The sequence below is a fragment of the Bombina bombina genome, chromosome 1, assembly GCF_027579735.1.
Source record: "Bombina bombina isolate aBomBom1 chromosome 1, aBomBom1.pri, whole genome shotgun sequence".
Lineage (NCBI taxonomy): Eukaryota > Metazoa > Chordata > Amphibia > Anura > Bombinatoridae > Bombina > Bombina bombina.
In genome coordinates this window covers 927423238-927439731 of record NC_069499.1, presented here as the reverse complement: position 1 = coordinate 927439731, position 16494 = coordinate 927423238, and the positions used below count along the sequence as shown (strand labels likewise).

Below are 16494 nucleotides of genomic sequence, written 5' to 3'. Positions count from 1 at the left end.
ATAGGAGGACCTTTAAATCTAATGAATTATCAGGTGATACATCATCAGATAGTAATGCAAATGATCAGTCTCAGACTTTTTCCGTCAGAGGCCGTGGCACCAGGGGTACAAGAAGAAGAGGTCGAGAAGAGGGGGGAGGAAACATAGGAAATCGAGGTCAACAGAATGACAACCAGACAGAGCAGAAGGTAGGTCAAGAGAGTTTAGTAGTAAATATATCAAATAGGGTGTTTGATGAAGCAACTCTTGATGTTTTACAAAAAGGTCTATCATTTGTACCTTCCACACTACCTAATTTCTTTGAAATTGAATGTGATCTTCAAAGATTCTTTCGACAGATAAGACTCAAGAGTTACTTTGTGAATAACCCTACGCAAAATACTGAAGTAGAAAATTCCCCATTTCAATTCCATCTTAGAGGAATAAGACCTAAAAGTAAGTTTAATCCTCCCCATACTAATTCAGCAGTTGAAGCTTACATTACTCTAGTAAAAAAAGACTTTGAAAAATTGCGTAAAAATTATAAATACAGACATGAATATAATCTTACAGCTAAACAGAAAAGTCTAATTGCAGAGATACAAAAGGATAAAACAATTATATTGAAATCAGCGGACAAGGGTGGGGCAATAGTCATTATGGATCGAGAGGACTACAGAAATGAGATACTGTTACAGTTCTCCAAACAGGAGAATTACAAAATGATCTCATTTGACCCCACTAGGAGAATACAAAATAAAATACTAGAAATAGTAGAATTGGCTAAAGAAATGAATATCATTACATCCCAACAAGCTAAATTCATGATCAATCAACATCCTATTATTCCAGTATTTTATATCTTACCCAAGATTCATAAAAATATTCAGAGACCTCCGGGTCGCCCCAAAGTGGTGGGAATGAATTCTGTTTTTCAACCCATTGCGATTTTGGTGGACAGTTTAAATAGACCCTTATTGGGCAGTATAAGATCATATCTCCAAGATACCACTGATTTCATAAACAAGATCAAATCAATTAAGGTACCTCCTCACTCCATTTTGGTTACTATGGATATTTCAAATTTGTATACCTCAATTCCACATGAGTTGGGCATAGAAAGTGTATTCTATTATATCAACAAGGAAGGATTATTTACTCCCTCTGAAAGGAGGTTTATATCTGATTTGTTAAAAATAATCCTACAAGAAAGTTATTTTATGTTTGAAGACATTTTCTATGTCCAAACGAAGGGCACCGCAATGGGCTCTAATGTGGCCCCAACTTATGCGAATTTATTTGTAGAAAAATTTGAGGAACAATATATCTATGAAGATGAGCTTTTTAAGACCAACATTAAATGTTGGTATAGATACATAGATGATGTATTCCTATTATGGACAGGGGATACAGAGAGGTTACAAAGATTTGGAGAGATCATCAATGAAAAAAATGATTATCTTAAATTCACTATGGAGAGCAGTGTCACTAAAATCAGCTTCTTGGACACAATGGTATATATTGACGAAGAGAGGTTAGAATGTGACATCTTTACTAAAGCTACAGACAGGAATAATTTACTTAACTTTGATAGCTTTCATCCACCGAACACTATAAGGAGTCTTCCTTATAGTCAATTACTGAGAACTAAAAGAATTGTTTCTGACCCTCAGAAACTACAAGCAAGACTTGATGAAATGGTAACTAAATTTAGAGAATGAGGCTATCCGAATCAAGTTATACAAGACAATCTAGACAGAGTGAATCAGATTGAAAGAACAACAATTCTTAGTCCTAAAATAAAACAGAACAAACAATTTTCTGTACCCCTGGTGACACACTATGGTTTCCATAGTAAGAAACTAAAAACGGTTATTAACAAACACTGGTATTTGTTAAAAGAGGAACCACAATTGGCTGAAATATTTAAAGATACTCCTCTCCTATCATACAAAAGAAATAAGAACCTTAAAGATGAACTTATAAGAGCGGATATAGGAACTACAAATCCAGCTCCATCTTTACAAAAGAAAGGTTGCTTTCCTTGCTATAATTGCACACAATGCAATTCTTTGATAAGAGGGGACAATGTGACACATCCTCATAATGGAAGTAAAATTGGAATTAAGAACACATATACATGTAATTACAGTTATGTCATATATGTTATAAAATGTCCATGTGGGTTAGCCTATGTAGGGGAGACAACACAATGTGTCCGCGATAGGATCAGACAACACAAGGCAGCCATAGGCAATCTTGATGTAGATGCTCCGGTAGCATATCACTTCACTGTAGCGTCACATAACAAGAGTCAATTAAGATTCCAAATAGTGGATGATGTTCCATTATTTAGAAGAGGGGGTGATAGGCAAAGAACACTATTTAAGAAGGAGGCCCAGCGGATCAGAAAACTAGATACCTTGTTCCCTAGAGGTTTGAATAGGGATATCCCATGGGGTCATTTTGTATGATTACTAAACATACAATTCCAATCTTCAAAAAAAGCAGATCTGTGAGTGTTAAATATAAGCATAAGTTAAGATTTAACATGTACTTAATTAATATCTGAAAAAAAAAATATATTTTTTTTAGGAATAAAAGTCCCTTTCATAATTAGTTGATGTTAAATTTACTGTTTTACAATACCAAGAAATGTAAGTAAATTCTTCTTTATCTTTTCTGTAATGTTATTTATTGAAATAACCCAATAAAGACGAATATATAAAAAAAAGTCCCTTTCATATGCCAGACAAAAGTTACGTTAAGAATGTATCTATAAGTGGCTAGGTAGCTTTAATCTAATGTACTAGGTTGTATATCAATCCTGCTGCACATTGTAAATAAAAGTTAGAGTTACATTATCGCTTTTTTACAAATGTTATAGGCTAACGGAGATCTTAGAATAGTGAGCGTTTACATGAATGAGAGTGACGTATAAGTGAGGTGTGTGTGAAGTAACCAATAACATTACATTAGGGCCTTTTTTAAGAGGCTGTGTCTTCAATGACGTATACTCCTTGAAAAAGGGTGGAGTCCCGAAACGCGCGTCGGAGTTTGTTATGCTGTTCATCAACTGATTGAGACGCTGTCTGATACACTTCCGATATTAAGCTTTTGCAGCCGATGGAATCAGTTGTATTAAGGCGAATACCGCACTCTGTTACCGGATAGAAGCTTGGATGAGTCATCTCCCCTCCGCAAGTGTGGATTAAAAATTAGGAACTACATTCGACTCGAAGAGTAACGGAATCGCAAGTATCTGTTTACATACTAACATGCATGTTTTGTAATGGCCACTCTGAACGAACATATGTAAATTTGATACAAAGAGATATGTGTGCTTGCATATAATAGGACATTCAGATCATTGTTCTAATACAGAGTATTATATGCCGTTTGGAATCATCGACTAACATCTGTACATATATTTAATTTTGCATGAACTTTGCTGTTGCTTTAAATGCAATTTACAAGCTCTTCCCTGTCGCAAGTGTGGATCGAAAGTAGGACAATTTAATGTTGAGAGTTTGTAAGAGAAAAATTACAGATTTACGGCTTTGCAACTAATATACACGCTGAACTAATTAACTAGCTTGCTTTACTAACCACACTGACATAAGAATATATGACATGATAAGCTGCAATTTTATGCTGAATACACTTTGAGTATGTCTGTGGTCTAGTGAGCGCTTGTTCAATGCTAAAGATAAAGAAGAGTGGACTATAATTTGAAAAGAGTGACGGTATTTGAGCTAAGTTGCCTTTAAGAAATATATTGGAAGTGACGTGGTTCTTAACAGCCATAATTGATTGGACTCAGTTCTTACCTTTCTTATACAAGGGATTTTTCATATATATTCATATTGAACTGTTTCCAGATTCTAAGCAGAAACATTTATTTCTCATAAGATGACAGCTGTTTTTTTATTCACCCAGGGACGCCTGGGATTGAATCCTTTTTACAGTATGATTGATGTATGTGTGAATGGACTGAGAGTTTGGATTTTGATACACTGTTATTTAAGTTAGATTTAATAAAATTAAGCATTATATTCTAAAAGGTGTGCTGAGTCATAATTAAATAGATTGGTTTGAGTATTTTGTGAGGCAATACTTGACTCTTGCACCCCCTAAGCTATACTAATGGATACATTCACCTGTTATTTAAATCAGATTATCAGTTGATAATCAGGTAGTGCTGTGACTAATTAATATTTTTTTATTAAAGGTATATATTATGTTTTAAGGTTCAAATTGTTGAGCCGAAGTTTGACATTTGACAAAGGTGTGGGGAGCACACAGAAATGTTATGTCCTTCTTACATTGATGCAATAAATGCTAGGTTTTATGATATAAGACCAGCAAGTGCCTTTTATTGGAATGGAATAATATATATATATATAATTATTATTTTTTATAAATGTGCTTAAACTTTAACAACTAAGACGCACAACGTTTGAAAGAGCAGGTGATAAACTTTTAAACAGTGGGTCTTGGGGTTTTCAATACCAACCTCTCCATCCAGCTCCCTTAAAGGGATACTGAACCCAATTGTAGCCACCAATAAGCAAGTGCTACCCAGGGTGCAGAACCAAAAATGGGCCGGCTTGTAAGCTTACATTCCTGCTTTTTCAAATAAAGATACCAAGAGAAGGAAGAAAATTGTTAATAGGAGTAAATTAGAAAGTTGATTCAAATTGCATGCTCAATCTGAATCATGAAAGAAAAAAATGTGGTTTCAGTATCCCTTTAAGTCCTCATGGAACTTCTGGGTTTCCTGCGCTTGGTGGTGTCACCAGCATCCTTAGGCAATGCTGGAGCCCTAGACCACCAGAGATGTGGGATAACCGTATTAGTTGTCCTCCGTAGTAAATACAATGTATGGATGACGACCATGTTGTCATTCACACTTAAAGGGTTAAAGCCAGCCCAATTGTGATCACAATCCTGTAGAAATGTTTATCAAATGATTTGTCTACAACATTTTCCATAGTCTGTAATAGTAATGTAAAGGGACACGGGCCAGCAGCAAATAACAACAAAAGCTGATTCAGGAACACCCTTTAAAAAATACTGTGCTCTCTCCCATCACCCACTAGGAGGTTGATTTCTTCAGATACCTTTTGCTTAGATATCTTTTCTTTAGCCATTATTGACATTTTAAGTATAGATGGTTTAAACAGGTACAACAGCTATTTCAAATGACAAACTAAAGATAAATAAGTTATTTGTAAACCGTTTAATACACTCCAGCTGGCAAAATGGATGACTGAGAAGTGAGAATATTTTACAAAACGCTGCCCCTTAAACACAACATTAAAATGAATCAATCTCTTGCTCTATTCTGGGGTCTAAAATCTCTCCTCAGACTTTTAAAATAACACTAGCAATTGAAAGTACATTTTAAGTACTCAGAAACTTTAATAATTGTTATTATTAAGCTGTGTGTAACTTTTTAATTACTAAAACAACTGTGATACATTTCATACTGAACTTATAGACAGTAAAAGCCAAAATTGAACTTTTATGATTTAGATTGAGCAGCCAATTTTAACAACTTTCCAGTGTACTCCTATTATCCAATGTGCTTTGTTTTCTTGGTATTCTTTGTTATAAGCTCAGAAGGAGCAAGGTACTACTGGGAGCTAGCTGCTTATTGGTAGATGCACTTATATGCCTATTGTCGTTGGCTCACCATGTTTGTTCAGCTAGGTCCCGGTAGTGCATTGCTGCTCCTTCAAAAAAGAATAACAAGATAATGAAGCAAATTTAAAGGGACACTCACGTCAAAATTAAACTTGCATGATTCAGATAGAGCAGCAATTTTAAACAACTTTCTAGTTTACTTCCATTAACAAAATGTGCAGTCTTTTTATATTTACACTTTTTGAGTCACCAGCTCCTACTTAGCATGTGCAAGAATTCCCAATATATACGTATATATATATTTATGATTGGCTGATGGCTGTCACATGATAGAGGGGGATTAGAAATCACTTTAAAATTTGTCAGAAACAACTCTACTAGTCATTTGAAGTTGAGACTAGGTGCTATTGCATTGTCTTTTTATCATGCATTTGTTGATTATGCAGATCTGTATTTACTGGTCCTTTTAATAATAGAAGTAAATTGGAAAGTTGTTTAAAATTATATGCTCTATCTGAACCATGAAATATTTTTTTATGTCCCTTTAACTGTACCAACAGACAATCATATTTTTTCATATGGAGGTTTGAGCATTTCAGAAAAATAATTTGCTCAAACTCCTTAGACAAAATTGGAGTTGTAAAATGGCAGCCCAGGTACACCACAATAATTCCCATGTTATTCTTTGTTAAAGAGATACCTAGGTAGGTGTCTGCAGCACTATGTGGAAGGAAATAGTGCTGTCATTTAGTGTTCTTGCAAATGGATAACATTCTTGCAAAAAAGCTGCCATTACAGTGCTCCAGAGTGACATGTGCACGCTCCTAAGCTTTGCGTCCCTGTCTGCTTTTCAATGTAACCAAGAGAACAAAAAAAATGCGAAAATAGAAATAAATTAGAAAGTTGTTTAAAATTGCATGGTCTATCTGAATCATGAAAGAAGCATTTCAGGTTTTATATTCATTTAATTCAGAATAAAATACAAGGATTTTAGTTTCCAGGCAAGACACTACTACTCATTCATAGATTGTAAATTCACATAGAAATAGGGCCCTCAATTACTCCTGTATTTGATAAATGTTGCCCTGTCTCTTAAAAACATTGTATTATTGTTGTACTTTTATATTTTGTACCCATGGAAAGCGCTGCGGAATTTAACTCTTTATAAAAAAAAAAGAGTGATAATAGTAAATCTAGCAAGAGTAGAATATGCAGATTTTTTGATGTTACGTTACATTAAATGCAAATGTAGCACCCACTTTATACACAAGGATATACGCATTACACAACAGATAACGAGCCTACTCTCATTGCTTTTGAGTTAAGAAGAAAACAAATGGACAAATACGTTTAGAGATTGCCGTAGCAGGATATCAACCGGTGACCACAACGCAACTGTCACTGTTCTGCCTCCAAGAATTAATAATGTGTCTACTATCTCCCTTTGGCCCATGCCTAGCGCTCCTCCTCTCATGGGCAGCGTCACGGCCTATTCCCCCCCTCCCAAAAAAAAGCCTGTTTCCGCCCAGTTGACCGGGTGTGAGTCCCGGAATGTGGAGCCGGAACCGGGAGCTTCCTCGCTTCATAGGACCAGAGGCTGGAGCTTGGGGAAGAGATGCGGCCTGGTAACCACTAGGTAAGTACTGCTAGGCTAATACAACATGACAGACAGCTTTTGCCCTCCTCGATTCGGGCATCATGGTATAGTACTTTCCTCCAGGTGTGGCAATAAAGCCAATAAAAGTGGTCGCATCATGCTAAGAAGCAGCATCTTGTTCATCATATACCACAATAGTCATTTTGTAGATATATGCTAGTGCTGTTTTAGTTTTTAAACATACGTTTTGTACAAAATAACATAAGTTTTGATAAATAAACAGTTGTTTCAAGTTCTTAGTCTGAAGAATATTTTTTTCTGGTGTTTAGTCTTCAAGAATAATAGATTACATAGTCGGTGTTACTCATTTTTCTTTATTTAGTGTGTATTTCCATTTTTTAAAATGAGAAGTGCTTTTATTATTTAAACACTGCAGTGTTTTGCACAGTCTGTCTGACATATCCAAGATAGAGAACACACACACACAAAACAGTCCACATTTCAATAGTGAGAGGGTATGATCACGGTTGGGGGGCGCACAGGGAGAGCAGCTATTATGAAGTGGGGCAGAGCACCACCCAGAGACATCTATGTAACACAGGTATTTTCACTGATTTACAGTTTTTTGACATAAAATATATTTAGACACATTTGTTTTTGGTAAATACATACAGTAACCATCAGAACAGTTACTTTGCCTCGTTCTTCAAGACCGTTTCTCTTATACCTGTAATAATCTTTTTGTTACTTCATCAAACCCACATGCCCAACAGGGTGGAACAAACATCACTAACCAACAAATGGTGATTTTAAGATATCTGTTAAAATAAGTGTTTAAAAGGAAGATGTCATTGATTACCTTTAGTAATACTAAACATAATTGCTGAATAGTTTCAATCCTGGGTAGCTGGTTTTATTTCATGTTTGAAATTTTCCATGACACTGTTAAATTGCCCTCTAAAAGAATGACTTCCTTAGGAATTATTTATAAAATAAATGTTTGGGATTAGTTTAGTTATCCAACTCTAAATTTGCATATATTTATTTTTCTATTTTAATACTCTACAACATATATACATACATTATGTAAATGTGATAGTCCACACACTTTCTGCCTTCACTTTTCATGCCAATACAAATATAATTATAGTGCAAAGAGAGGTAAATACACTAAGGGTCTTTATACAAAAAAAGTAAAAAATAACATTTTTTTTTAAACATTGGAATAAAGATAATGTATACAATCCTGTGCATGTTCTTTGTTCTCTTTGCTATATATATATATATATATATATATATATACACACTCAATAGATTTGTTCATAATCTAGGAGGCAGAACATTTTGACTATATATATATATATATATATATATATATATCCAAATGTGTGTATACACATACGTATGTTATATATAACACAATGAAAGATGGATTTGTTTTTCATAGCTGTGGGGCTTAGAAAAAATCCAGCTGCACAGCTAAATTTTAGGTGCCATGGGCATGTTGGGGAGCCAGGGCCTAATTTTAAGGAGCCAGTGGCTCCATGTGACCTGAGTTTAAGCCCTGAGATATATATATATATATATATCTCATTTGTTTATTTTTAATCTACTAGATGTACCACATATATTGATACTTTTTATATTGACTGTGTATTGGGTTGACCTATGATATTATTTTGTTTTATTCTTGTATTTACAGGTACTGAAAATATAATTTCTGCTTCCTTTCACCTTCCATATTATTTTATTATTATCAGTTATTGGTAGAGCACCAACAGATTCTGCAGCGCTAACATTTGAAGCCTAGAGATGAAAACCCTGCCAGGGGTAGGTGTATTTGGTACCGGAAGCACAGCCCGGGTCTTGGTCCCATTGCTCCGAGCTGAGGGGTTCTGTATTGAGGCTCTATGGGGAAAGTCAGATGATGAAGCCAAAGAGCTGGCAGAAGAACTGGGAATTTCATTTTTCACAAGTCGTACAGATGATGTCTTACTGCACCAAGATGTGGACCTTGTGTGTATCAGTATTCCACCTCCTCTCACTCGCCAGATTGCTGTCAAAGCTTTAGGTAAAAGCCGTATTTGTATCGAATATGGGAGCAGGGAAATGGCAGGTAGTATCTATGACCAGTGCCAGACCTAGTAGCTGCCTCAAATCCTCACTTTATTTACCTATACCTACTGGGTCATACTATGTATCCAACACAATTTATATGGATTAGTATTTTACTACTGAAACAGCTTTGTTCAGTTTACTTTGGAAGTTCTTGTTTTTTCTTTCCCGGCAGTAGTTAGACGTTAGAAGAAGAAACCATCTTTCTTGGAACGTGATTTTTTATTTTTATTTGAATAAACACTTAAATGTGCTTGTGTATCTTCAGTTACACAATGAAAAACGTTTGGTATTGATACAATCTGCTAAACATGAGGTTTTCCAAAAATAATACAATGTGCACATTCACAAGCACAATACCTTATGGCTGTGTTTCCCAACTCCAGTCCTCAGGACCCTTAACAGGCCACATATTTATTCTATCTTAACTAGAGCACAGGTGAACTGATCAGCTGATGGGTGAACTGATTATTTTACCTGTGCTCTAGTTAAGGTATAATAAATATGTGGCCTGTTAAAGGACCAGTCAACAAAGTAGATTTGCATTATCAACAAATGCAAGATAACAAGACAATGCAATAGCACTTAGTCTGAACTTCAAATGAATAGTAGATTTTTTTTTTTTCTGACAATTTTAAAAGTTATGTCTTATTTCCACTCCCCCTGTACCATGTGACAGCCATCAACAATTACTTATTTTTTCAATATCGGTGTTTATTCCTTTTTATCTTCCTTCCCCTTGTATGTGCATAGACTTTATTTTTTATAAAATTCTCTAGTTTCTATAAAGTAATGGGTGCTGCTATGTTTGCACTAGTTTTCTCTTTATTTCTTTGTTAAAAACAAGGCTGTATGGAAATCCTTTTAGATAATTCTCTAGCAGGAAGGAAACCCAAAAATTTTCTTTCATGATTTAAGTAGAGAATACAATTTTAAACAACATTCCAATTTACTTATATTATCTCATTTGCTTCATTCAGTAGATATCCTTTGTTGAAGAAATAACAATGCACATGTGTAAGCCAATCACACGAGGCATCTATGTGCAGTAACCATTCAGCAGCTACTGAGCCTATCTAGATATGCTTTTCAGCAAAGTATATCAAGAGAATTAAGCAAATTAGATAATAGAAGTAAATTAGAAAGTTGTTTAAAATTGTATGCTCTTTCTATATCATGAAAGGAAAACATGTGGCTGTCGTGTCCCTTTAAGCTAAAACATGGCAGCGCCCATTACTTTATAGAATTAGTGAAATTTAGAAAACCAAAACATTTTCAGGGAAAGGGCACAAAATAAATCATGCAAATATATTAAGTTTTTAACTACACATATATAAACAATTTATATTACAATTTCATTCTGTTTAACATTATTTTCAATTTACTTCTATTATACAATTTGATTTGTTCTCTAGGTACTTTTGTTAAAGGGACACTGAACCCCAAAAAAAATTCTTTCATGTTTCAGATAGAGCATGAAATTTTAAGCAACTTTCTAATTTGTTTCTATTTTCGCATTTTTTTTGTTCTCATTTACTCCTATTATTAATTTTTCTCCGTTCTCTTGCAATCTTTATTTTAAAAGCAGGAATGTAAATCTTAGCAGCCAGCCCATTTTAGGTTCAGCACCATGGATAGCGCTTGCTTTATTGGAGGCTTACATTTACCCACCAATAAGCAAGCATAACCCCAGGTTCTCAACTAAAAATGGGCTGGCTCCAATGCATCACATTCCTGCTTTTTTAATAAAGATAGCAAGATAACGAAGAAAAATTGATAATAGGAGTAAATTAGAAAGTTGCTTAAAATTGAATGCTCTATCTGAATCATGAAAGGAAAAAATTGGTGTTTAGTGTCCCTTTAAAAAGCATACCAAGGTAGTCTCAGTTGCAGCCGTGCACTACTGGGAGCTAGCGGCTGATTGGATTTGTAACTGTACATATGTCTCTTGTCATGTGATTAGCTATCTCCCAGTAGTGCATTGCTGCTCATTTATCAAAGATACCTAAGAAGAATTTAGCAAATTTGATAATAGAAGTGGATTGTAAAGTTGTTTAAAATTGGATGCTCTATCTGAATCATGAAGCAAAAACAATGGGTTTCCTGTCCCTTTTAATATACACACTAAACAATGGACTTTTTAAAAATGTAATAGCATGCCTTATTGCTTTCGGAACTATTGTAGAGTAAGGATATAGTTTGTAAATTTTATTTCATTTATAGTGTTATACACAACATATACTTAATGCATTTATGCATTCAGGAACCACAATAGCAACTGTAGTGAAAACCACCTACAATACTGGGGACAATAATATGTACAATATTATACAGTAAAATAAATTGCTTTTTAATAACACTTTTATGTAACTCATAGTGAAAAAAATCTTATTTTTATTATACTTTTATTTATAAAGCACCAACAAATTCTGCATCACTCTTAGAGCTATATTTAAAAATATATATATTTTTGTCCAAATTACAACACACTTTTGGCCTGTTTATATTTCTATAAAACATGTAACCAGCCTAATATTTGTTATATCTGATTTTGTTGCAAATGATAAACAAAAGCACCATCAATCGACCACCAATAATACGACAATTATAAAGTGGTGCAGATTAAAAAAATAAATATTAGAAAACAGCAGAGGGTGCAAAATATTTATAAAAGAAAATGAATGTATATACTATAATAGTGTAAGTGAATATTGAGTCCTAAGACTTACATGGAATAAAACATTACAAATTTCATATAGAAATCTTTATAGAAAAGTGTGTATATGCTGTCAAAATTGTGCAAATTGGACAAAATGTGATCCTTATAGGATAATATAAAAGATGGTACAAAAATAATAAGTAAAATACAGGACCAAAATAAAATGAAAATAGGTGCTAGCATAGAAAATATTTATAGAAAATAAATAAAAAGTCCTGTTAGGTGATAAGTGAAAATCCTTGAGTCAGCTCCACTTCTTGCGGATTGGGTTTGCAAAGATGATCTAAAAAGAATATAAAGAAGAGCGCCTCAGTGCAATAATCTCAGTGTTAAAGGTGATAGATATATGTGGGCTTCAGCCAAATTCTTACTCACAAAGTAGAATGCACTGGTTATAAGTGCAATAAGTGCAGGCTCCAGCTGACTGGTGTGGATGCTAGCTTTTTCCAGTTGTAAGGTATTGGATTCTTGGATGCCATAACCTTTCAATATATAAGAAACAAAGGGCTTCCCATAGTGCAGACAAACACTTATATGAGAGATATCTCTAAACACATATGTCAAGTACCGTGGGCTGATTGGGTTGACATAATTGGTTTTGGTTGTATGGTGTAGGAGCCTGGCCTACAATCATGTATAATTAATATAAAGGGTGTGCATGATTTGCAATGTGGTAATATAGTTAAAGTTGTATAAACTGTAAAATACTATAAATGTATGGTTAATTACACAAGATATGAATAAACAAACAATTAAAAAGCGCCCCACACTCAACACAATGAATCTCACCAAAAATCTCACAAAAATCAGATATCAAATAGTGTGAGAATATACATCAAATGTTGCAGAAAAAGGATATATGTGTGTGAATCAACATCCAATTTTCAAGGGAAATTTTCATATATGAATGAACTTCACTGGGTTGCTGCCACCATTGTAACACAGTTCTGGTGACTGGATGAACTAAAAAAATGAAAAAAGAGAAAAACAGGGCGCAACCCCTCTAAGTGTAATATGTAGGTTACAAAATTTATTAAAAAAACACACAAATTTCACACTCACAAGATAAAACCTCAAACTATATGAGGTATGATAAGCGCCCACCGCATTACGTCATCACGCTATCCGACACAGAAATCGCAAGGAGACGGCTTTTAACTTGCGGTTTGACTGATTGAGGATCTAGCGTGGTGGTATTTATTTGTTTTATCCTTTGACTTTGAACTGTTTATATGGAACATCTAATATTTTGGGGACATACACAGGACATGTTTTAAACCGGGACTGTGAGAGGAGGTTGTTCTGACACGGAAGTTGTGACAAAAATACACCATACCTCCAGACCGAGTGAGCTGTATGTGAGAACTGCAGACATTTGTGCCCGAGAGACCCATCAAGTTGTTCCCCTGTGCGCTTATCATACCTCATATAGTTTGAGGTTTTATCTTGTGTGAGTGAAATTTGTGTGTTTTTTAATAAATTTTGTAACCTACATATTACTTAGAGGGGTTGCGCTCTGTTTTTCTCTTTTTTCATTTTTTAATTACACAAGACTATAGCATTTAAAAGGACACAGAACCCATTTTTTTCTTTCATGATTCAGATAGAGCATGCAATTTTAAGCAACTTTCTTATTTACTCTTATCAATTTTTCTTCTTGTTATCTTTATTTGAAAAAACAGGAATGTAAGCTTACGAGCCGGCCCACCTTTGGGTAGTGCTTGCTGATTGATGGCTAAATGTGTGTATGTATGTATGTTTACTTTTAACTCATAATACGAGTGCAACCCGACGCACACAAAAAGAGTAAAAGGGATTCTAAACCCAATTTTTTTTCTTCTTATTATTAACTTAAATAGAGCATTCAGTTTTAAGCAACTTTCTAATTTACTCCTATTATCAATTTTTATTTGTTCTCTTGCTATCTTTATTTTAAAAGCAGAAATATAAAGCTTAGGAGCTGGCCCATTTTAGGTTCAGCACCCTGGATAGCACTTGCGTATTGCTGACTACATTCACCGACCAATAAGAAAGCGTAACCAGAAATGGGCCGGCTCATAAGCTTTTTAAACAAAGATATCAAGGAGTAAATTAGAGAGTTGCTTAAAATTGCATTCTCTATCTGAATCATTAAAGAACAAAATTGGATTTAGTATCCCTTTTAATTCCAGTGCAGTTAATTTGTTAAAACTTTATGAAACTGTAGACACACCTCCTATTCACTATTATTGAATCTAGGAAATAATAAGTGTAGTTTATTGCTAATTCCCTGTTTTCTCTTTTTCTTATACTATAATGTTATTGTGTATATATAAAATAGGGCATTGGGCTGAATTAGCTCATGAAGGGCCATTGTAGTAAAAAAAAAAAAAGACATTCTAGGTGAAGCATGTCATTTTAAGACTAACGACCCTGCACCTCTGTGTTTAACCCCGCAAAGAATAGCCACTCAGAACCCACAGAGGAATGCTCTTGGTCAGTAGCACTAGCTGCATGACTACTATGTACCTAGTGCTGCTGATTGAATAAGCAGCAGTTTCTGATTTGTTTCAGCAGTGTGGTTAAATGCACAGAGGTGCAAGATCAGTAGTCTTAAAATTGCATGTTGTAACGAATTAGAGCATGCAGTTTTTCAACTATAATGGTCATTTAAATTGTCAGGCTATGTATTCTACAGCTGCACATTGCTTCTGAAAATATTTTGCTGCTATTTTTTTTTTTTTTTTACTCATTTGTAGGAATTGGAAAGAATGTGATTTGTGAGAAAGCTGCCACATGTCTAGATGCCTATCTGATGGTGAAAGCTGCTTGTTACTACCCAAAGTTGATGAGCCTTGTTGGGAATGCTCTACGTTTCCTGCCAGCCTTTGTCCACATGCGCCAGCTTATCTTGGAACAAGACTATGTGGGTGAGGTGCGGATCTGTGATGTTAGAGTGTACTGGGGCAGTTTGCTGAGCAGCCAGTATAGTTGGATCTGCGATGAGCTTATGGGAGGAGGTGGGTTACATACTATGGGGACATATATTGTGGATCTTCTAACACACTTGACAGGCAAGCGTGCTGAGAAAGTCCATGGTCTACTTAAAACTTTTGTGAAGCAGAATGAAGAAATCACTGGCATACGGCATGTGACAAGCGATGACTTCTGCTTCTTCCAGATGCAGATGTCAGGTGGTGCTTGTAGTACTGTGACGCTCAACTTCAATATGCCAGGGGCATTTGTGCATGAGGTCATGGTTGTCGGGTCAGCAGGGAGGCTGATTGTACGTGGAACAGAACTTTATGGCCAAAGAAACTCCTCATCTGAAGAAGAGCTTCTGCTCTCAGATCCATTGACCATGGACCCAGGAGGACTAAGTGGATTTGAGAAAGTGCCTCCTCCCTACCTTAAGGGTATGGCACACATGGTAAGGGCACTTCGCCTCTCTTTCCAAGACCAGGAGGATCGTAGAACATGGGACTACAAACCACTGACATCAGCTGCTACTTTTGAAGATGGTTTATATATGCAGAGTGTGGTGGATGCTATCAAGAGGTCCAATCGCTCTGGCGAGTGGGAATCGGTAGATATCATGATTGAAGAACCTGATTCTAACCAGAACTTGTGTGATGCCCTTCAAAGAAATAATCTCTAACCCTTGCACCATTGCAGACTTTCTTTGATGCGAAAAGAGAAGAAAAACCTAAACGTTAGCATATTCTTTGTAATTGTACTTGTTCCTAATTACTGCAGTTTTCCTGCAGGTAATAAGTTGCAGACGCAAAACTTTCATGCTCTTGCATGAGATTTTTTTAAGACCGCTTTATTTTAGTATTTTAACTGTGAATACTCAATTAACTTATTCACTGCTAGCTATTTCTAGCAGGAGTACCATCATTTTAGAAATTACATTTTTAGGTTTGAATCAGTTTTTTTTTAAATTATTTAGTTTGTTAGTTTTATGCTAACTACATTATCTGTTATATTGCCTATTTTGCTATTTAAACTAAGAGGAAATATAACTTAAAGGGACATAGTACCCAAATAGTGAATTAATTGAAACTGACTAAAATATCATATAAACATCTCTATGTAAAAAATAACATAGTTTACCTCCAAAATGTCCTCAGTAGCTACATCCCATTGTAAAGGGAGTTTAAGCATCTAAATAGGATGCTGATACCAGGACTTGCAAGGGCGTGTGTATCTGGCATGTGCTGGCACAGTCACTTTATTTCCCTCCTCACTTTAAGGAAGTTTACTATAAAATCTCAAGATTATGTTAACATTTCACAATATCACAAACACAATGTGAATTCAGCACTGATGATGCTGATTGGGTTTTTTTTTTGCCATGCAGATGACAGTAAATATGGTAGATGAAACATAACTGCTCACAGAGCACTTCGGTGACATGACAAACTTATGAGGTAAAATGTCTTCCATTTTTGCT

General features: G+C 35.0%; 1 protein-coding gene across 2 annotated transcripts in view; it reads left to right on the top strand.

Moving 5' to 3' along the window:
- The first annotated feature begins 6787 nt into the window (after nt 1-6787).
- Nucleotides 6788-16494, top strand: part of GFOD2 (glucose-fructose oxidoreductase domain containing 2) — a 10848-nt gene continuing 1141 nt past the window's right edge. Inside the window, exons 1-3 of one of the 2 annotated variants that reach the window (XM_053697797.1) lie at nt 6788-7264; nt 8928-9296; nt 14798-16494. The exon at nt 14798-16494 is cut by the window's right edge and continues 1141 nt beyond it. In XM_053697797.1, coding sequence (XP_053553772.1) covers nt 9038-9296; nt 14798-15696 — 1158 coding nt within the window. In that variant the 5' untranslated portion in view covers nt 6788-7264; nt 8928-9037 and the 3' untranslated portion in view covers nt 15697-16494. The remainder of the gene's footprint in view (nt 7265-8927; nt 9297-14797) is intronic. The other variant, XM_053697872.1, reaches the window with a different exon arrangement.